Source organism: Thermobia domestica, chromosome 11 (assembly GCF_964235325.1).
Source record: "Thermobia domestica chromosome 11, izTheDome1.hap1.1, whole genome shotgun sequence".
NCBI classification, from domain to species: Eukaryota; Metazoa; Arthropoda; class Insecta; order Zygentoma; family Lepismatidae; genus Thermobia; species Thermobia domestica.
In genome coordinates, this window is record NC_137464.1 from 14,533,072 (window position 1) to 14,556,469 (window position 23,398).

Here is a 23,398-nt window from a genome sequence, read left to right on the forward strand (position 1 = left end):
CTTCATTTTTTTCGTGTGTTATATCATTTTTAAGTTCCTATGTACTACACTCTGCTGTCACGTGATAGACTCCACTCATAAGCTCCGATTTAGTTTTGTCACTCGACAGCCGCCACTTATATGCTCCGAATCTGTGTCATTTCGAACAAGAGTAACCATGGAGTGGCGGTCCATGTCGGTGTAAAGGAAGGAAGTGACACATACACCATTCAAAAATGCATATTTTAACAATGTGCGATAGATGTGCAAGGGGTTTCTCCACAGGGCATAATTCTTAAACACGTTCCAATAGAATTCTCAGATATGTACGGACTTAAAGGTGAATCCAAAGTATGCAAAAAGTAATCCTTGCTGTGTTAACAGCAGTAAACACAAAATGCATCGACGGAAAGTCTAAAGTAATGGTAACCAACAGCTCTGCGGTTTCTCGTGTTCGGAATAACGTCTGTTATGATGTATTTTTTCATGCTTTGGACAGCACTAGCTCCGAAACGATGCAATTCTGCCACACATGCCCAATGAACTTTATTTCTTATTTTGATGTGGAGAGTCATCTCGTAAAGTTTGTTGGTTTGGTTCATTAATACCCTGTACGTACAGTTGGTCTTCCATGGTTCCAAGCGCCGTCATCTTGATCACGCGTGTCTCTGTGTTACATGCGCATACAATTGAAATATACGTATTTATAAGAACTATTTGTATAATCTAAGTCATTCATTAAATTCCTTTTGTTCTCTTTTTATCTTCCAGACAAGTGAGGGCGTAGTGTACGATGCTCCAAGGCGAGTATTGGTTGAAGGTGCTCCTGGCTCTGGAAAGACTACTTTAGCCCTTCGACTGTTGCACTCATGGGCGACTCAGGATGATCCGGGAGGCTACGGAGGTTGGCTAGGCCCACCAATTCAAATAGCGTTCTTCGTGCCCCTGCGGGAACTTCGTGGTAACTCATTAGCTCACTATCTGCAGAAAGAACTTTTACCCAAACAAGCTGTGGGGAGTAAAGATGGGTTTGCACAAATTTGGAAGTGCCTCGGCCTTATGGAGGAGAAGCTACTGTTTGTTTTAGATGGGTATGATGAAGCTTTCAGTCGAGAAGCATTAGGAGACACTATAGACCTTCTGGAAGGAAGGTTGTTTCCTGAAAGCCGAGTAATCGTGACTTCGTGTCCAGGTTGGTGCAATGACTTATATCCGTATCTTCATCGACGGGTATTGTTACAAGGTTTAGAGTGGTCTCATGTAGAGGAACTTGTGAACACTTATTTTACAAGTAATAAAAAACCAGAAAGTGCGGGGCGGTTTATGGACGTGGTGAGCATCGAACGAGGACAAGGTCCGTCGTTAAAAGATTTGGCGAGTTGGCCCCTTGGTTGGTTATTGTTGTGTGTGTTGTTTGAAGAAGAAGGCGGACAGTTACCTACAAACCATCCAGAATTGTATCAAGCTCTTTTCAAGTGCCTTATCCGAAGAAGTTTGATGAAGCGTGGCGAAATTCTGACAAATTCAGATTTGCCAGGTCATTGTAAAAAAATGCTTGTTGAATTTGGTAAATTGTGTTTGGCGTGTCTTAAAGAGGATAGGTATTTCTATACCGACCTAGAAATCCGGACTTTCTGCAGAGGTTTAGAAGTAACTGATTTGGGTTTTCTTACCCGGAGCCTCAATTTCGGTCGAGGGCAAAAACGAGAGTATTATCATCCAATTCACAAGACATTTAGTGCTTTTCTAGCGGCATACTATGTAACGTCCATTGTCCATTACGCCAATATCCTAAAACGTGAACTCGAAGAACTTCCTTGTATAGGGGGCTTAAGTGTTGAGCGTGTTTCTGGTGCAGGAACTGTGAATGTAAGTGGTGCTAATACTAGTACTACGGACCAAGATTCAGTCCTAATCTTAAAATTCCTGATGGGTTTGCTAGGAAGAAAGGGTTATCTCGTGTTTAACCAACTCTCTCCGTTAGACTTCACAACAAGAACGTTATTTCAACTCCTCCATGCAGCTGGTTCTTCAGAAGCCAATGTAGCTTCCTTGTGTAAACTCTTAGGAACAAGTGGGCCTGTTTTGGTCCATACGGTGCCCTTAGAATTAGAAGGCTGGTCCTATGTTCTTCAGAGTGAGTCCTGTGCACTAGAAGCTTTGGAGCTCGTGTTCCAATTCGACAAAGGAGATTGTGAAGCTCTTGACATTTTCTTCACTGCTTTATCCAGAAATGATAGTGTCCGTCTTGTTCGCATTTCGTCCCTTCTGGGACACGAATTCACAAGTGGAGAGGTCGGCAGATTAGCTACGTACGTGAAGACGACTCTTCCCAAAGCTCGACTGCAGACGTTTGAATTGGTTATCACGTGCCTAGAGGACAACCCACATGACAGGTAAGATTTCCATTTATGCTTAAATAATTTGTCTGTTTAAAAATGTACAATTTACAGAGAAAGTTCCATTCAACTCAAATTGGTTAGTTAGTTACCTCTACAATTCTTTTCCAACAGAATTTTGAATTATGTCAAGAATCTATTATTACAAGCGTTCCGGGAAAATGATAGAACGCAAGAACATCCAACTAAAGCAATTTTTTTTTATTGTTTTTCAAAGTACTCCCTTGTGGAACAATGCATTGTTTCATGCGTTAGAACCACATCTTGAAACAGTTATGCCACTCCGAAGTTGGTACCTGTGAAACATGCAAGTTCATATGCCTCGATGACTTCTGGAGTGCAAAAACCCTTCCCACACAAGATGTTCTTGATTATTGTGAACAGAAAGATTTTACTGGGGGCTAAATCAGGGAAATAAGCCGGATATGTCATGATCTCAACTTTTTCCTGTTCCAGAAATTCACGTGCACGAACAACTTTGGTTGGCTTAGTTTCATCGCGGAGCACCCACACGGCAGATTATAACTTTGTTTCCGGTTCATATGCATAAATCCAAGTTTCATCACCTATTACGATGTTAAACACCAAATTAGATGGTGCAGACTTGAACTTTCATTGTAGCTTTGCACCACACACGGGCGTCTTTTTGTGCTTGAGTTAAATTGTGTGGGATCCAATAAGCACTAAGTTTTTTCACACCTGAATGATAATGCAATATTGTTTGTATTTGCCTCATACCAATGCCTAAGGTCCTCTGAATTTCGCGATAAGTCACATGCCGATCAGTGTTAATTAATTCACGAACATCTTCAATGTTTTGGCGCACAATGGCTGTCGATGGACGACCTCCACGTTCCTTATCACTCAGGCTGACCCGACAACATCTGAATTCCTGAAAGTACCTGTAAATTGTTGTGTAGAATGCGGCTTCATTAGAAAAAGTAGCAGCCAGCCGACGAACACACTCTTGCTGTGTTAACCCTTGGCGAAAATCGTAATAAATCATGGCGCGGAAACGCTTTCTGGTCAGGTTCATTTTTAATCACGACCACTTCACTTCAAACTGGTGCCCTGCAACGACAAAGATTCCGAGTTACACGGTTTTGCATTTAGAGTAAACAAAGATGACAGTTCATACCTACAACAAAATCTAACAGATTACATTGTTTCTAGTACGTGATTCACGAAACTTTCAGTGCAACCCTCGTATTTAAATGTATTAAGATATGTCAGATATATTTGACTATTGCAATGACTAATTAAAGAATTTTGGTAGTATAGTATTTAGAATTCAAATTTTACAATTTAACAACATACACGCATGTCCAGAAATTGAGGAAGAGGCTGCAATGGATCAGTGGTAGAGTGCTTACCTCTGGTATGTGGGGTCTCTGATCTGATTCAGCCAGTGGCTTAACTAAAGGCTTGGAGCCTCCCCTCCCCGCAGACAGCGTGGAGCCCATTCTCCACGTCTCACTTCATGACGGCTTGGCTCCCCGCAATGGTTGTCATACCATGATCATAGTATTCGTCAGTGAGGTAATTCGGGATGTGCATTGCTCCATTCATCTTAGTTTTTTTTTTTTTTTTTTTTTTTTACTTTGGTAAAAGTTTTCAAAATATCGGATACATGTAATACTTTATCGTCCTTATTTCACAACGCTGAATAATATATGTGGGAGTATCGTAAGCTTTTGATTGACGTGTAGATTTTGAAATATGTAATAGCCTGGCGTTAGTGGCGTCTTTAAGGAAAAACTTTGAGTTGGCGTTTTTTTTGTCTATTCGTTTAGAAGGTACATGGTTGTCTCAAATAATAATAAAAAAAACTCCCCCCATAATATCAGAAACAGTATTTACCTCGTCGATAGCCTCTCGTAACAAAGAATATTGAACAACTCTATTTATAATGCAAAAACATGTAAGTCTGTGAGTAACACTAATATGTAAACTTAAAAGTATTTAAGCTTTATTGTTACATAAACATCTAGGCGAAAATATTTAGATTTTCTTGATCCTTTATTATAAACAGAAGTTCTATCAGTCTGTCAGTCACGCCAATTCTTAATAGTTCACAGTTAGGCTAATAGTTGTCGCTAGCTGCGCTTACTTCTGATGCCAAAAGATGCCGCTAGTATGCAGGCAATTTGCAACTAAGCCTAAAACTTGGGGGGAAGCAACTAGTCATATACAACGACACGGGCGCCCGTAGAATTTTTTCAACGGGGGGAGAACTAACACACAACCACAGTAGCGAATTCACTTGCACTTTGATACACGAGTGCATATACCATATAAAACAAGTTATTTACACACACATCCTTATTAACTATAGTAAATAAACTATAGTACAGTATATAAAGTACTATAGCACGGTCGTCGTTAGCGGGGGGACGCGTCCCCCCATATTTTAGTCAAATATATTTAAAGAAACTATACTACTTTGTATATATGACTTTTACCGGGAAGACGATTTTGATTTTGATTCATCCGGCTGGTACGTACAGAAAATTAAATTGATTTTAATTTACTGAAAACTGTACTCAAATATTGTCCTTCCATTCTGAAGTTATTTATGAAACTATTTTCATCAAACGAAAAGACCTTTTGTCCCTGACTGTACAACGAAATAATCTCGACTACAAGGATTTTGAAGTTTTGAAACAATTACCAATAAGAGGTTTGTAAAAATTGTGAAAATAGATACATTATTTTTAAAAAAATAATTTATGATAAAAATTGGCATAGGTGAATTGGACTTACGTCTGCACCTGAAAATATACAAATTTAATTGAAGTAGTGAAACACTCGAAATAAACTCTCCAAACTAGCTCAAATTATTTGTTCGTTATATTTTTTTTCTTTCTTTCTTTACGAAAAGCTTTGCTTCTGCGTGGCTAGAACAAAACAGTACTCAAATAGGAGATGAATCGTAAATTTGTATTTTGCAACTTTGTTGGAGTTTAAAAGCTTGCTCATTAGGGAGAACTTTGGAGAATGTGTAATCAAAAAGCTTTCATGAGAAAACAGTGATGTTTACGTTCCTAAGAAACGCTAACTTTCGAAATCATACGTTGAAGTTGCAGCGATGAAGCTGATAAAGAAAAGTCAAGATATGTTCTTGCAATTAAGCTTATGATGTCTGAACTTCTGAGTAGCTATAAACTTCTGACTACTTACTCTCTAATTGCAAAGATATTCCTTCAACAGACTACCTAAAGGATCTGTTAAAAAAAGTATCGGGACTAGTTTTTCCTAGCTGTGGGGAAGGAGTAGTGATGGGTAAATTCCCGGGAAGATTCCCAAAAATGTGAATTTTCCGGGAATTTATGTACAATCGCAAAGAAAATCGCGTTCTATTACTATATTATGATTTCAAAGTTAAATCTTTTTTTTTATCATAGTATTTTATTACTATTGTCTCTAGAGGATTCTTTAAAATGTATATTCTGAACGGTATTATGCTATTTTATTAATAGTTTATTATATTTAGAGAGTACGCATAAATGTATATTTACTTACAATATGTTCTATGCAAGCAAATATGTGGGGAAAAATGGTATAGTAAGTCCACATACTTTTATACCGCTGAACAGTTTGAATTTATATGTAAGTGGATTTTCTAAACTTAAATCTACTACTGATATTATAAACATATTAAAATTTTAAATGTTATAAACAAATTAGGTTGGGTAACTGCCAGAAGACACATGTCTCACCGTTTTATCAACGTTTGCGCATACATATTTATGTTCACAATATTTGCAAGATATTGACTTATAATTAATTGTAATTTTGCAAGATATTATAGTTTTGCACGTAACATTGCCACACGACATTTCTTCCTACCTATTTCTCGAAATTTCATGCATTAATTCACTATGTAAGAGAAGTCCGGGTACCTCTTCAGAAATTCGACATGAGAGACAGGAGACAGACCGACGTTTCTTACTAACGGTGGTTCGGGGTATATTAGCAGTACTTTATCTATATTTCTACGTAATTTTTACATTACATTGCAAACTGGTTCCTTTTCATCATTTGTAAATTAGTACTTTGCTACATTTTAGTGCAAATGGAAATGGAACATAAAGATTCATATTAGTAGTTATATAAAGTACAATCAGCAAATTTTAATTTTTTTAAACCTCCAAATTATTTAAAACCTAGAAGCAAATCATAATAAATGAAAATGAAGTAATTAGTCATATGGTCCTTATAATTTGGAAGATAAAGTAAAGAAATGGAAATAAATTCCTTCCCGGGAATTTATATGCTAGGGGAAAAAACCGGAAATATTCCGATTTTTTAAATTTTCCTTCCCACCGGGAATATTCCCACTGCCCATCACTAGGAAGGAGTGGAGTATGGTCTCCATGGGCAAGGATGTTGGTCGGGAATGTCAGGTATACGTCACAACTCTGCTCAGCCTCTGAGCCTTTGCATAGTGGGAATGGCACCAGGTATGAAATTTTATAGTGTCGTCAGGAATAAGACTGTCAGACGATTTGTAGATGAGGAAAGTGTGTTTCAAATTTGTTCTAAATGTTTTATCCGGACAATAGAAGGAAACCCATGTGTCGATTTGTCGCGAACTGTTGGAACGTGTGAAGTATGAGCCTATAATCTTTTGGACAATTTGATAAGCGTTTATGATCTTTTATGGTGAACCACAACAAGGTAAGGCTGCCCTAGCCTACCTACGGCTCCGCCCAATTTCTTTCTCTTCCCTAGGATGAAACGGAGCCTGAAAGAAACCACTTTTATGGGATAGTGAAAAGGAAGCAAGCAAGCACAGTGCCAGATGATGATTTCGGTGAACCTCTAGGAGGCATACCAATGGGGTATTGTGGCAAATAGATCTTAGGAGAATTTTAACTCATTCTACATATAGCTCCAATAATTTTTTTTAAATGAATGTAGTCCCGATACCTTTTTTGACACATTCTGTACGTAGTTATTGCAACTGTTGACTAGTTCTGTTAACATTTGAATAAGTTTGTGTTGAAATATTTTAGTAATACTTTCTTTGATTAATTATTAATGCCATTTTCTTATTTCAGGTTTCAACCTTTGGTTGATTCCCTATGTGAAAGCCTGGAAGATCTAGCAAGTCCTTCGTTAAATAAGTTGGTGCTGGACTTAAATCTCGGGACAAATCAAGTGGTGCAGTTATGTGGTGCTTTGGACAAGGCCTCGCAAGTCTCGGTGCTACATTTGCCTCATTTAGGCTGTGGACGCGAAGGACTAAAAGCAATCGCTAATTTAATTCGGACTCGACCTTTAATGGCGTTGAATCTTAGCGGCAGTTGGGGGATGCGAAGGGACGATCCTCCGTCAAGTGGGGCGAGTGTTGGAAGTGGGAGCAGTAGCAGTGGGGGCGATAAACTGAATGCTTTGCAGTTTTTCATGAAGCAAACGCTTAACAATCCTCCGTCATATTCTCCGAAATCCTGCTACTTTTCTCTGCCAAGGGTGGGTGTTTACAATAGTCTAAGCAGACCAGCAACGTTGCCGCGACAAGATGATAAAAGAAACTCTGATTCCATCCTTTTCCAAAAACTGTTCCATCCTTTGCCTGCTTGTGACAGCAACATTCATTCTTCGGGCTTCCATGACGTTTTTGAAGCAATTCGTGAACCTGGTTGTAAGCTGAGAAGTCTCAATGTGAGTAAGTGCCTATTGGGTGCCGACGATGCCTTGTGCCTGGGTGAAACTATTCGTAAAAGTCGATGCCTTGACGCCTTACGTCTTGAAGGCGGAACGAAACTTGGTGAAGTGTTGCCTGTTGTTGTTGCATTAGCAGAGAACACTTCGCTGCAACTCCTTGATCTTGGCTCACCAAGACTGGTACTAGAAGATGGCCCTACACAGCTTCTTTGTCAATCTCTGGGCAAAAACAACACGTTACGTCTTCTTAGTTTGGATGGCTGGACATTTAGGATAGAGGTAAGCAACTAGGGGTATTTTGTTTCTGTTAGATGTATTGTGGATTTATGTTACCCTTTAAGATTACAGACAAACTTTTCTTGAGTGTTTGCTAGTGTAGAAAATTTCTATCAGACTTCTCTTGGATGTTTGTTGTTGCATAAGAATTCAGACGGACTTCTCTCTATTGTTTTACATTGCTGCAAATCCCTCTTGTGTAAGCATAAATGTAGAGGATTATCTCGGGTATTACTTAATGTGTATAGAAGATTTCATACAGTGGCGGCTCTTGAGAGAATACACTTCCTCAATCTATGACTTAGCTTGCTAATGCACTAATGTACAAAAAGCTTATCTTATTCGCAAATACTTGTATATACCTTTTTCAGTCTGTATGAAACACTCTTCCCTTAGCTTTAGCGATACAATTTAAGTCTTGACTGGTGAGACTTCCGTCAAGAGCCGCTACTGATTCAATACAGGTTGTTTTCCTTAGATACAGTAATGGTTTTAGGTAGATTCTATATATACACATTATTTCTGATATTCTCTCGTGTGTAAAATCTGAAACATAAAATTCAGGTTTTTACACCATTGTATAAGCTTTCGGGTAGATTCGTCTTGTTTTTACTCGTACGATGATGTAGTAAGATTATGGCTAAATTTTCTAAAATAATTGGTCATGAATGCTTGTATTCACCATTCCCATAGAAAGGATTAGTCTCTCGTGCGATTTGACTATGTTATACGTCTATTCCCAAGGGTTTCACGCGTTGAATGTTTGTAGGAATTACTGTTGAGAACTGGAAACCACCATGGCCCACATCGTCACTCACGGACATAGGCCATCTTTGAAACTTTACATAATTTAAGGTACAGGTTGACAACAAACAGGCAACCTCCGAACCCGAAGAATTCCGAATTTTTTATGCTTGTGTGTATATTCAACAGAATAATGGGTCACTGTGCAGTCGTTTACAAGAAGATAATTCAACAAATCAATGGTCCAATGACAAATAATGCCCACTTGTAGATGCAGGAGCAACAACTAATTACCAAATTACAGCGCCATTAAAACATAAACGGCGCCTCCAGAAAACAGCGGCGTGCCAACGCGGTAAACATGAAAATGCACTTCGAAAGTCCTGGCGGAAATATGAATGAACCGGATTATCGATGGCCATTTCTTTTTAAATTGTCAACCTGTATTGATCTAACAGAATGAAAATACTCATTTGCAAATCAACTACGTGTTGAAATTGGCTATGAGAAGGTGGAATTTCTGAACGTCTGACTGACAGTAAGACCGTGACTTCTAAGCAGTATTCTTAATAAAATAAGTATGTAAGTTACATTGTGGTATGGCAAGTGACTACAAACGGGATAATCAACAAATAAAAAAAAACTATACGAAAATATATTTAACTTCCGCTAAGGTCAAATGGTAAGAAATTGGCAGTTATTGTCAGAATTGCCCAAAATAATAGATAATAGCTAAACTACGAGTATATTGTAAAAGTTTCTGCTGGGTAGAGCTAAGTTGATAAAATCAGAGTCCGGAATTGATTCCCACTACCGGTTTATTTATAAAAATCCTCCAATAACAATTGTATTTACAGAAATACTTTTAGTACAATTTTCTCTATTGTGAGGTAGAAATTAGGTAGCTCAAGACCGTGCGGTCGAGGACAGGATCTCCTAGTGCTCCAAGCAAGCAAGAGGAGGGAGACCAATCGAAGACTGGTGATTGTCCACTGGATGCTGGCCATTATATTGGCGTCCTGACGACTGTGGCGCTGCTGCTGTCATGTTGTCATGTGACTTGTAGGTGGTACTGGTGGTACGTGAGGCGTAGTACTCCGTCGTAAATACATATGGTGATGTTTACTAACAGAAGCATATGGCATTGTTTGTACAGAGAAGCACTTGATACATTACAATATTGCTTTACTGGCTAACCAGCATATATGAAAATGGCTAAGATTAGCCATAAAATGAAGTCCTGGTTTAAATTGAACTTCCCTCGTATTTTCAGGCCAGCCACCAGCATATAAACACATTAGCGCAAAACGTCATGAAAAAAGAAGAAAAATAGTGTTGTTGTCCGCCTAGCGCCTGCAATTTGTTGGTTAGTGAGAATCATTCTTAATTCCGCAACGTGATTCCATATTTAAGTAGCCAATTATAGTTTTAAATATGTATTGGTGCAATTAACTACTTGATTCGCTGTGTGATAAATGTTCCTCGTGGGGTCACGATATATGTAAGTGTTGATAGACGCTGTCTTATCTTTCTTTGGTTTAAATGAAAACAAGAAGCTGCTTTCATTATCTTTTCATTTCCATTGTTTGGTTGGAAAGGTTATCACAGATCATTTGGAAGTTCTGTCTTTCTTACTTTCTTGTTTTCTATTTTCTATAATTACTAGTGTCTGTCTGTCTTACTGTAGAGTGTAATTCCCTTTTCGGTCTCTGAGGCCTTTTCTCCATTTTTCTCAATTCTTTTGTTACCGAACGGTTGTTTCTTTTGTTTTTATTTCGCTTTTGCCTTAAGCAGTGATGCTACCAGTAGTTTGAAGAAAAATCCTCAGGCGCGGCAGTGGAGGGGAATTTTAATAGGAACTATTTTCAAGAGGGAAAGCATCCTACTTAGCAGTGATGCCAGCTCGTGGGAAAAAATCCCATTTTGTGGATTTTTTAAACACCAATTTCTCTTAACAAAAGAGACACTGACCAAAGCTTAAAACTTTACTTTATTTTAAATTATAATTTGTAACTGTTTCGGATATCTAGCATATCCTTCTTCAGACACGATCGAAATTAATGAAAATACAGACATATATATAAATGTTGTTATAACAGAGTTTAAATTCTTTAACCGTCATATATATATTCATTGTTATAAAAAATTTAAATTCTTTTAACAGTCATATATAGAGTCATTGTTGTACTTTTTTATTTTTATTTATTTATTTATTTTTCTTATTTACCGAGGCCTTCAGCCCATCCTGTAAGTCTTCGTGTTCACTTTCCAATTAATCACATCCTTTATTTTTGGTTCTTATAAGGGCCCTTTATTTTTATTTATTTATTTATTTATTTATTTTTCTTCTCTATCTGAAGAAGGATATGCTAGATATCCGAAACAGTTACAAATTATAATTTAAAATAAAGTAAAGTTTTAAGCTTTGGTCAGTGTCTCTTTTGTTAAAACAATTAATCCAAAGCCATGAATAGTCTTACTACCAATTTCTCGTATAGGGATAAAGAGAGTTTTTTGTTTTTCATAGAAATTGGCATGATATATGGGATTTTTCATATATTTGCTACATAGACACAAATAAAGTTCTCTGTAAGTAAGAAGTAAACTAATAATTCTTCAGTAAACGTGAAAACAATTTTTGTTCCTCGAAAATGCATACTCATGTGGAAGTAATGTATACCATGACTTTATAGTTAAAAAACACACACACACCATGGAACATAAATAGTCTGTGGTCAATAGAAGATTACAGCACAAAAATGTGATGAAAAAAATATAAATTCTGACATCAAAATGTATTTGTTTCCATTAATATTTTCAATTATCTCTTTGAATTAAAGAAGGAACTTTTTCATAAATTACTTGATAAATGTAGATCATCAGAATTTACGGATAATTTACTCAAATATTAAAGAAAGTGAGTAACACATAGTAGTTTTCTGTTTCCATATTTTACAGGTTTTGGTAATTAGTAAAACGTGGGAAATTCAAGAGTAAAATGGGATTTCCTGCCTCTAGAAAAGGGACTTTTTATGAAGTTTCAGGTTGGCATCACTGCTACTAAACTTATCCTGGCATAACTAGGTGAAGTCACTAGGGAAGAAGAATATGAATAGGGTAGTTAGTTTCTCTGCTGTGTTGTGGAAAAAGAAAACTGAAAACTGGAGGCTCCAGAGAAGGTTCAAAATTGGAATTGGAAATACCATTATATATATATATATATATATATATATATATATATATATATATATATATATATATATATATAAACAATGTGTAATTATAAATTCATTATACAGGGTGTCCACAAAAATACTATCATATTTTAAAGTGATATAACGCCGCTTTGGACAATCGAATTTAAATGAAACTGGTCACATTTCAACTGATCACTGGCGTCACGAGTGGTGATGCAGCCATCAAGACGATATTTCCATTCACGCCACACACGCTCCAACATATCTGATTAAACGGACTGGATGGCAACACTGATACGGGCTTGCTACTTCTTGCAAGTTTTGAGGCAATGTGGATACATAAACACAATCTTTTACGTAACCCCCTTAGAAAGAAGTCATAGACCGAACTAGTTAGGCAACCTCGGCGGCCACTTGTTGAAAACATTATCATAATTTCCGGCACGTTCAATCCATCTTTCTGGAAGCCACTCATTTAGATGTTACCAAACATGTAAATGCCAGTGAAGGGGTGCTCTATCTTGTTGGAAAATAATCATTGCCTTTTTTCTTCTTCCTCTTCCAATTGTGGAAATAACCAATTAGTGAGCATGTCAAGATACGTTGGACCTGTGACAGTAAACATGAGTGAATTACTTTTTTCTCGCTAAACATGAATGAATTTTTTTTTTCTGTGTTTGCTCATGTCCGTTATTGATATTGTTGTTCAATGTTGACATGCACAAAAATATTTGAGTTTTTCTTTAAAATATGTATGACCAATTTAATTTAAATACGATTATCAAAACGACGGAGTACTATCTTTAAAGTTTGATAGTATTTTTATGGACACTGTATAAGTAATCATTTACGCTCGTCGATTATTTTTCTCCCAACATAAAGAGACATTTATGTTCAGGTTTTGCTTGAAAAGGGAGGGAGGACGAGATTATCCATTGACTTCATAAAAATATTTTTATCTCAAACTCAGGAGGAGAGAAGGGGCATATCCCCCTCCCTATGATCAAAAAGCTAGGAGTCTATTTATTTATTTTAGTTATACAAGTTTCTGGGCATTAAGCCCATCACGAATAAGGGATGATGTCCCTCGGTAAGCACATTATCCGGGAAATGGGGGAAGAAGAAAGGAATGGGGAAAGAAGGGAGCGGCCCGGGAGTTGTATGTTAGGTACAGTCACCCACATAAGTACCTGGACCCCAAGTAATGGAATTATAACAGTCAGGAGTCAGGGTACTTATGTAGGTGACTGTACTACAAGGTCCATTATAAAAGTGATGCTCATTTTCTAGGAAAAATAGATTTATTGATCGGACCTGTACAAATGCTTAAAATTCTCCAAAATACTCTCCCCTACATCAATACACTTGCGGAGACGTGTCTGTCAGGCCTGGAAGGCGCCCTGAAAGTCCTCGACAGGAATGCCTCTCAGGAAAGTTGCAACATGTTTTGGATGTTTTCCACCGTCTTCCAATGCTTTCCTTTCAGCTCTCTCTTCAGTCGGGGGGGGGGAGTCGCACAGAGCCAAGTCGGGACTGTAAGGGGGATGGGGGACCACTGGGGTGTTGCTCCGGGACAAGAATTTGCTAACGATGAAGGATGTGTGGCTGGGGGCACTGTCGCTCCGTGTTACAAAGTCGAAAACAACACTTCAGGCGGAGGCACGTCTTTTCGCTCACACTGGTCGCGACCGACTGCGTTGAAAGGACAGACCCCCACCACATTGTTCGACCGGTTTTATAGCGCTGCCAAGGATAGTCGCATCACAATAAAATCATGCGCATTACTTTCATAAGGAACCCTGTATACCAGCATCTACTGGTATGAATGAGGGAAAATTCTCACAGGATGATTGGCCTAAAAAGCTGCTACAACTTTCCGACCGAGAACTTGTCCCTCTCGGGGGAAAAAAAAACAACAGAAATTTAAAAAAGGTTTAGTCAAAGCGAAGATTATTAAATTGGTTATTTCAGCTATTATTATTTAGCTTAACGTTTCATGTTTATGGTTCGAGGGTAAGGCAGACAGACGGTAATGATAATAATGATGATAAAATAGGTGGGAATGAAGTACGTGAGAGAAAACGAGAGTACCCCTAGCAAACCGACGCACACAATATTTGAGTTGAGTTGATTTTAAGTTTAACGTCCCTTTCAGCAGCGAGGCTGTATGGGACGGAACCTACTGATTAACGTGGAATTCGAACCACGTGAAATCCCGCCAGAAATCGATCCCGGATATCTCACGCCAAAAGCGCGTACGCTAACCGCTTAGCCACGAAGGAGCTCTACACGATATTTGTCCACTGAAAGTTACCTGATATCGAAGAGATGAGCACTTTTAAACTAAGCTACCGCTACCACTTTTATATTTTAAAAATTCCGTTTCGCTTTCCCCTTATTAACTATATTCTATTTTAGTTGTAGATGTAGACTAAAACGTTTTAATAATTGATCTTATAATAATAATAATAATAATAATAATAATAATAATAATAATAATAATAATAATAATTTGTCCATTTTTCTTATAGAGAGGAGCCATCTAGAATCACCGAATTTTGTACACAGATAATGTTCATAACATCTAATTACGTACGAAACAGTTTTTTTTTTCGGTTTTCGGTCGGGGGGGGGGGAATGGCGGGGATCAAAATTTATGGCCGTTTCTGATAGTGTGTAAGCATGCCTTGCATTTTATGCAACCAACATTATATTGTTATGTGGGCTTACATAGCACAGGATATATTCAAGAGCAATGGAATGTTTGTAAGAACATTCTTCGTCTTCTTCTCTTTTTATTAGGTTATGTATTAAAACACAGCAACGGGAACGTCGTGTACTTCAGCTAGTAATAAATAAACGCTTGACATAACATAAATCAGCAAATAGTTTACTCAATGCATTGGTTCACGTTCTGTTCGATTGGAGATCGCGAAATCGTTGCGTTGTACGATCGTATCCCGATCAGACCATGGACAGTATCCAGCCGCCTTATTCAGAGTCGTTTTGACCTATGATTAGCGTCATACTAAAGGCTGACTACTGCAGGAAACATACATTAGTCGAACTGTTTAGTATGACTCTAATCACGCGTCAGAACGACTCTACATAAGACCCCGTGTGTTCTTTCTTGATTTATTTTTAGCGCCATGTCTAAAAGCGTAAAACTAAAGATAAAATACTTTTTGCCTCTCTCCAACACTCACGTATATGGTTTTATTAAGTGTATTATTTATTCCCCAAGAGATTATTAGAAAGTCTTACCGGGGCACGGTGGCTCAGTGGTAGAGCGTATACCTCTGGTGGATGGAGTTTTTGGTTCGAGCCCCGGCCAAGTAAGTTTGTGATGGACAACATTGTGTTTGTGGGTTTTCTTGGAGTACTCTCGTTTCCTTCCACGTTCTCATTTCACCAATTCTCCCACCATCATTCACGTGCCTTAATCGTCTGTCTCCTTTAGCCTTAAGGGTATAATCATGGGACGTTAACCTTGAAGAAAAATAGACAATCTAACCATGAATGATGAATCATGAACCATAACCTAAGAGCATTAAAAATGGAGCATCCCTTAAAAAAAAAAAAAAAAATCTTCTATTTCCCGAATAGGTGGCAGGGTGCATTTTCTTTTTAACAGAGCTAATCAAAAACACTTTACCTACTCTCATAAGTTCTTACATAATTATAAACCTAGACTTGCGTTTTGTTTTCAATAGGTTTGGAAATTCGCCCACTGATTAGCACATATTGTTTTTAAACCCTTGCGCATAAAAACGCTAAACTTCGTATTTATGAAGATTTTTTTTTTTAGTTTAGCAATTATTTCCAGCACCGAGGCTAAATAAGGCGTGGGCATACAGTTTAAGGTGGAATCCGAGTCACCATAATGCATTCAAAGTTCAACGATCCCGGGACTATGCGCATATAAAGCGCACGTGCTATCTACTAGACTGGCGGTTAAGGCGGAAGGTTTTGGTTCTCAAAATACGAAGTTGTTATGTAAACAGTAAGTGCATGAATTTGATGTGTGCGACGAAGAAGGCAGGAGAAGAGGTGCAAAATATTGGCCACGCTGAAACAGAGTTCAATTTGCTTGGTCATTAACTTAACGAGTGCGAATTAAAAGGGAAAAATCTTTTTATACGATGGAGAAACATTTTTTTTTTCACTCGAAAGGGATATTTCGATTAGAGTTAACTAAGCGCGTATTGTATCACTGCTCCTGCTTCTGTGACTATTTTCCCGAAGTGATCCTCGTAGCGCGCAAGACAATCAGAAGTTGGCTGTTTCCAAAGAAATGCAACGAGATGAGAAGATCTCGTACAGAACCTCTTGGGACTCCTCTATCCAATAGCTGCTTCAAGATTGCGGTATTCTTTTTTTTTTCTTTTTTTTTTTAAAAAAAAAATCATCAAGCTCCACCTTCCAACCCTGTAACTTAATAGCACATCATCCAAGGATAAAAGATGAACAATTTTTATTCCGTTGTGGATTTTAATATGAAGATTTAAATTTCAAATATTTTCTTCTTATACACTTCTCGAACATAGGTGAGCTTCAAAGATCTACTTACTACAGATGTAGTACCATTTAAATCATTCAGGTATTTTAAAGGTTCTCAATTTATTCAATAATAATAATAATAATAATAATAATAATAATAATAATAATAATAATAATAATAATAATAATATTTCCTTGTGGTTATATGGTTACATACGCTCTTTCGGCGCGGGAGACCCGGTTTCGATTCTCGGTGGAAGCTCTTGTGCTTTGTTTCCTACGTTAATATGTAGGTCTACGTCTTACAGCCTCGGCGATGAGCGGAAGGTTAAATTCTTAAAAGAGTTACCAATAATAATAATAATAATAATATATTGTTATCATTAAATCAAATAACCATCAAGCATATTTATCAAATGTTACTCGAATTGTAGATCATTTTAATTGATTACCAAAGTTAAGACAAATGTTGATAGTGCATGTTGCAAAGTTAATTTTTATCTAAATTATTTCGACAACTTGTCCATTGTTGTATTCGGATAGTACCGGATTTTCGTTCGATAAATACATATGAAGAAAAAAATATATGAAACTTAAATTTCCATATTAAAATCCACAATGAAATAATATACGAGGGGGAGTCAAATGAAAACCATAATTATTTCTTTAAATATTATTTATTGGTCACACAGGGTACAGAAGTAAATCACTTTTCAACATAGTCCCCTCCTCGTTCAATGCAAGTCCGCCAGCGCTTCGGAAGAGCCTGAATACCTGCAGAAAAAAAGTCTTTTGGGCGACGGCGCAACCACTCGTGCACCGCGTTGCGTACCTCTTCATCGGAGTGGAACTTCCTGCCGCCCATTGCTTCTTTGAGCGGACCAAACAGATGGAAATCGCTCGGAAATCAACGGCTGCAATGGTCTTTGGAGTCACTACGTGCCGAGCCTGGCCGGGGCGTGGAGCATCGGCCACAGACGTAACACCATTTGCAAATTTCCGGCACCATTCATAGATTTGTGGCTGTGACAAACACGCATCTCCATACTGAACCTTCATTCGCCTAAAAATGTCAATCGGTTTCACACATTCACTTCGCAAAAACCGAATCACAGAACGCTGCTCCTCGCTGGTGCATGTGGCTAGTGAGGCTGCCATTTTGGAACTGTTGTTGCGCCGGTGTTTGTGCATCTGCCGGCTGCTGCCACCTAGGAGACATCCGGCATACTATCGTAAACAGGCATGCCAACTTACAGCTCACTGGCGCCATATGCGGATTTTTATTTCTACTTTTATGGTTTTCAGTTGACTTACCCTCGTATAAAGCGATTAAATTGATTTTTTAACCGTGGATGTTGCTGTTAAATTTACGGATTTACGTATAAGGTAAAGAAACTTAAGATCCTGTCTCTTGGAGGGGAGGGGGTAAAAATTTGAAGGAAAAGAATTGGAAGCACAGCTCCTAATCGATTTTTCAATCTCCTGTAGTATGCACCAGGCCCGCAACTAAAGGGGTGCTAGGGGGCCTGGCCCCTAAACTTTTCATGACCCCTCCAGACCTCAAAACAAAGAATTTAGATATTTGTAAGAGAATTTTTAATGAATTGGCCCCCCTAACATATTCATAGCCCCCCCAAACTTCTGTTGCTGGTTTCGGGCCTGGTATGCACCCAATGCACTTTCACTATTACCAACGAAATTAGCACCTGGTAGGAAGACTGACGTTTCCAGATTGCCAATGGCTGCAACAATTGCACAGCTATGGATTGTTTCATTTCCAAAATATAACAAAAATAAATAAAATAAAATCTAGACGCTTATGATGTAAGTAACGTGACAACCCCTCCTGCTGTCCTGCTCCCTAAAATATCACTAGTTTGCTTATTTCTGTATATGAAGCCCCTACGTTCACCATACTTAATCGATCATGGATGTCTCTGGAATATAAAAATGCGGGGAAGGGGGGGGGCGGACATCATCTCCCTTAACCTAATAGGCATAACCATGGGACGTTAAACTGAACGTTTTCATTTCTTTCGAGGAGTGAGAATCTTATTATTTTTGAAAAGAAAAAAAACTTTTGAAAAGAATCAAGAAAAGAAAAAAATAACTCGCGAACAAAAAAAAAAAACTTTTTTGAGAAATGAAAAACTTTCGACGTTGATATTCTGTATCGCGATAATGAATATTACGAGAAGTCTTATGGATAAATGTATATGATGAATCATGTCCTTGAGGTAGGGACACACCAAATCTCATTAACATTTAAAAGGTCATCTCCAGTGACTCCCTACTTTCTTAACCAGCGAGTACTAAAATCGATATGGATATGTAGGGAACCGGTAGGTTCTTTTGGTCTCGATGTCACAAAATGAGGCGTGTTCGAACAAAAGTGAGAGAGAGCTCGAACAAGTGTATTCGATCGACGGTCCCGACAGTATTATGATAACTTCTTGAGTCACCGTGCGCCACTGAAGAGGTTTCCGATGGAGATCTTTGGGTCTATCCTGATTTGACTCTGCGTAATTCTATGCCGCACATTACCTACGGAACTACAGAGATCCAGCAGGATCCTCACAAGAAGTGACGAGAACCGGACCAAAAGCACGGATTGCTTACTTGTGAAGTCGCTTATCTGCGGTGACCGATGGGCCCCTCGGGCATTGTGGGTATGGAGACAATTGGAAGATACGCTGGTTTCCGAATATGTAAACCCCAATGTTGCATTTGAGGTTGTTCCAATGCCAGGGCTCAAAACAGTCAGACACTGCTGATCGCTCTCGGCTATTTCGACCCGTGCTTCTGCTGAACTTGGTTTGTGAAGGGAGGGGGGGAGAAACTGAACTGTGCCTCCCCATAACACACTCCTAGCTACGGACCTGCTGAACTAAGCCCAAGAACGAGTTCCAACTGTAATCAAACTAAGTGCAGCATAGAATTACGCAACATGATCAGGAGATGAGGATAGATCCAAAGATCTTCACTGAAAGCCTCTCCAGTGGTGCACGGTGACCCGAGAAGTGACTAAAACACTCTCGGGATCGTCGATCAATTTTTCGACTCCTGTTCGAACACACCTCACTTTGCCACAACGAGGCTAACGTATTCGTGACCTACAGAGCCTACTGATTCTCTACATATCAACCCTGGTACTACTGTTCAAGAAAGTAGGGAGTCAAAAATGCATTGGGTGGAGATGCTCTTTGCTAAAACACGTGGGCTGCACCAGCGTACAGTTAAGCTTTAATTAATTATACTTTATGGTAAGGGGAATATTATGAAAAATCTCTAAATTTTATTAGTGAACAAGTATCTATTAAGTTCTAAGTAACAGCGCTAAATGGCATGGGTATATTAATACCATTTTATGCAAGCAATACGATAAATTAACATAACGCAATTTATTGCTTCTTATTCACCTATAACGGTAACCAAGAAAGTTCTGTCGCTTTTGTGGAGGACTGTGTTCAATTGGCACTCACGTTGCGAGTTGAATGCGAATGGAGATAAGGCAAAGGCAGTTGTTGGTGTGGGTATATCCAACATACTACCTGGTTGTGACAGTTTAGTTACACCGTAAACTTGCGTAAGGACAGTGAACATGGGACCTACACAGAGCGTCATAAGGGCGTGTATGCTGCATGACTTCAAACTGGGGTCAAATGCTGCTGCAGTGGGTCGGAAGATATGTCAGGCCTTTGGTGAGGGTGTCGTGACTATCCTGTACGAAGCTCCACGGCGTCGTCACTATTGATTAGCATCCCATGAACCGGTTCCAAAACCAGCACTTCACCAGAAGAAGATTCTCCTGTGTGTTCCGTCTCCTTTAGCCTAACCGGCATAACCGTGGGACGTAAAACTCAAAGATTTCATTTCATTTTTCCTTCTGTGTGTTTCGTGGACTGCTCGCAGCATCGTGCATCGGCAACTGCTACCAGCTGGTCAGAGCATCAATGCAACTGTGTACTGTCGGCGGTTAAGCCGTGTTTAAGAAAAACTCAAAACTCTGAGATCAGCACTTCTGAATCGCAAAGGGGTCATCCTGTTACAGGACAACGCTAAGCCTCAAGGGACACAATTCTTTGCCTAGGGTGGGAAACACTATTGCATCCGCCATACTCTCCGGACATTGCACCTCCTGAATATCACCTGTTCCATTCCTAGGACAATCACCTTAGAGGACGCCAGTTCAAATCTTTCGTAGAGGTGCAAAATGCACTTGATACCTTCTTCGCTTCATGGCCCACCAAGTTCTACCGCGATGGAATCCATGACCTTCCAGAACATTGGCAGAAGGTCGTCGATACTGATGAGAATTATTTTTGATCTTCCAGGTACGTCTTAGGTGACATATCGATGTTCGAACGTGGTGGGTGAAAAGCCGACAGAACTTACCTTTATAGTTAGATTTCACGAACTTCGAACGTGGTGGGTGAAAAGGCGACAGAACTTACCTTTATAGTTAGATTTCACGAACTTCGAACGTGGTTTTATTATTTTTACATGCTGGACTTGGCAGAAGAACCACGTCCATATTAAAGGGCGAAAACCTATTTGTATGGAAGTCGAAGACATCTATGCACAAAATACTGTAGTAAGCCTTAGTTTGTAATATCATTTTCGTTTATTTGGTTAATCTGGGACTAAACTAAACAATCGGAGAAACATTAATGGTGAACAGAGAAAACTTAGTTAATTGTGGTACTTTTGCAAAAGAACACGATGTTCTGTGTCATTTGACTTCGGAAATCAGACGGTAGGGTTGACTTTTTGCGGGGAACCACCCGGTATAATAATGTTTGCTTAGGAGGTGTACAAAATGGATCTTCTGACTTCGAAAGTTAGCATTTTAAAATTACATGTCTACTAATGCGTTATAAATTGCAAGGGGAGAAAAAGACAAAGAGTTTCCTTTTTAAAACCTCATCCACCATAGAATCCCCTTCATTGCAAAAACCTTGGCGACACCATGAGAAGTAATAATAGTGCAAATGAATTTTGTAAAGGAAGACTTAGCTCTCGTTTTTAAAACTAACTTTTATAACCAGCTAAGCTGTTTAATCTTATTGTGTCTGTCTGTGTGTGCTTCTAGGGAACGTCATTCTTTTGTTTTGTGAAACCACAGACTAAAGATAATAGCCCTGTATTGGAGCTGGACGCTTTTGTAACCTCGACGAAGAGTAATTTTTCCCTTTGTAGTGAGACTGTGTTTTGCTTTTTTCTTTACCAAAGAAGTAAGAAAAAAAACTAATTCCTTTTGTCGTTTTGTTACTTTCCTTTCTGTTTTTCCCCTCCCCAAATCTCCCATGAACTTTCCTGTTTTTTTCGTTTTTCTTCATCCGTAAAACACAAAAGCTGCTTTTCTTCTGTTATGTTCTTTTGCTACTTTCTTTGTCTTCTGTCCTCTCTTTTCACCCCCGATGAACGTTCGCTGCTTATTTTCTACTTTTCATTAATTTTTTTTTTTTTTTTTTTTTTTTTTGGAACCTGTAACACTTTTTTCCCCTTACAGAAAGTACGTTACTGGCTACACAATTACAATCGGGTGGATGAAGGCGAAGGGGGCAGGCGAGTCTGCATCTGCAGCTCCTGAAAAAAAAAAAAAAAAAAAGCCTAACACTTGTTCAGGGATAGGGTGCTCACCTCTGATACGAAAGATGCTTAGTTTACATCTTGTGCTGATCGTAATCTTGTGATGAACAGAGTAGGTCTATATATCCATTGATTTTCTCCATTGATTGTCCATTGTTTATAACCCCATTCCATTTATAACCCCATTCATTTTATTCTAATAATCGAACTTACAAGTAAACCTTACGGTTTGGTGAATCCAGTTGCTGACTGAGACACATATGAGAAAGTAGTACTAAATGTGGTCAGTATTTCAGTGAAGTTGTAGGTGCGAAGCTCCAGGGGTTTAGGAGATACAGCTACCAGAACATCACATAGAAGTATACAGTCTTCATACAGTTGGAGGTAAAAGCCCTGTAAGACCTCTAGTAACGACAAAAGGTGAATAACAAATATATGGGTACATATTGGGACTAGAGGGAAGTCATATACTAAGGGTATACCTGACGGCGGCCATTTTAAAATCCGCCATTTTGAATTAAGGTTAAGTTTTTAAAATAGGAATAGGGTCATGTGATACATGATTTAAGGCGCAAATTTAATCAGAAGAACAATGGTGACGTTAGTTTTGATTTACACGCAATTGGTAAAAAGTTACAGGGAAATTAAATATTGTTGCAGCATATGTATTAGTCCTTTACCCCACCTTGTAAATTTTGTGTTAATGATAATAATTAAATAAAAACAGGTGGATAAATATTAGGTCTATGGTAAGAGTTGCCTTGATGGCGGCCATGTTCAAATCCGCCATTTTGAATCAGACAAAAGTTTTAAACAAAACGCATAAGAGTGACACCTTATTAATAGCAAATTTTACCATAAATCCAACGGTATAACCATTTTTGCTTTATCATTAACCAGCACAAAATTAATGGGAATAGAGTAAGGCAATAGATGACTTCGGGCTAGAAGTTAATCAGAAATACAATGGTGGCGTTACAATGTTAGTTGTTTGATGCTGTACTTGCACGCCATTTCGTTGTTTTTCTTGTATCCTGTTCA

At 38.4% G+C, this 23,398-nt stretch overlaps 1 protein-coding gene across 1 annotated transcript in view; it reads left to right on the top strand.

Moving 5' to 3' along the window:
* LOC145663910 (uncharacterized) overlaps nt 1–23,398 on the top strand; it is a 442,435-nt gene that overhangs the window by 402,351 nt on the left and 16,686 nt on the right. Inside the window, exons 3-4 of the mRNA XM_081730094.1 lie at nt 751–2,375; nt 7,442–8,327. Of these exons, the coding sequence (XP_081586220.1) occupies nt 751–2,375; nt 7,442–8,327 (2,511 nt within the window). The remainder of the gene's footprint in view (nt 1–750; nt 2,376–7,441; nt 8,328–23,398) is intronic.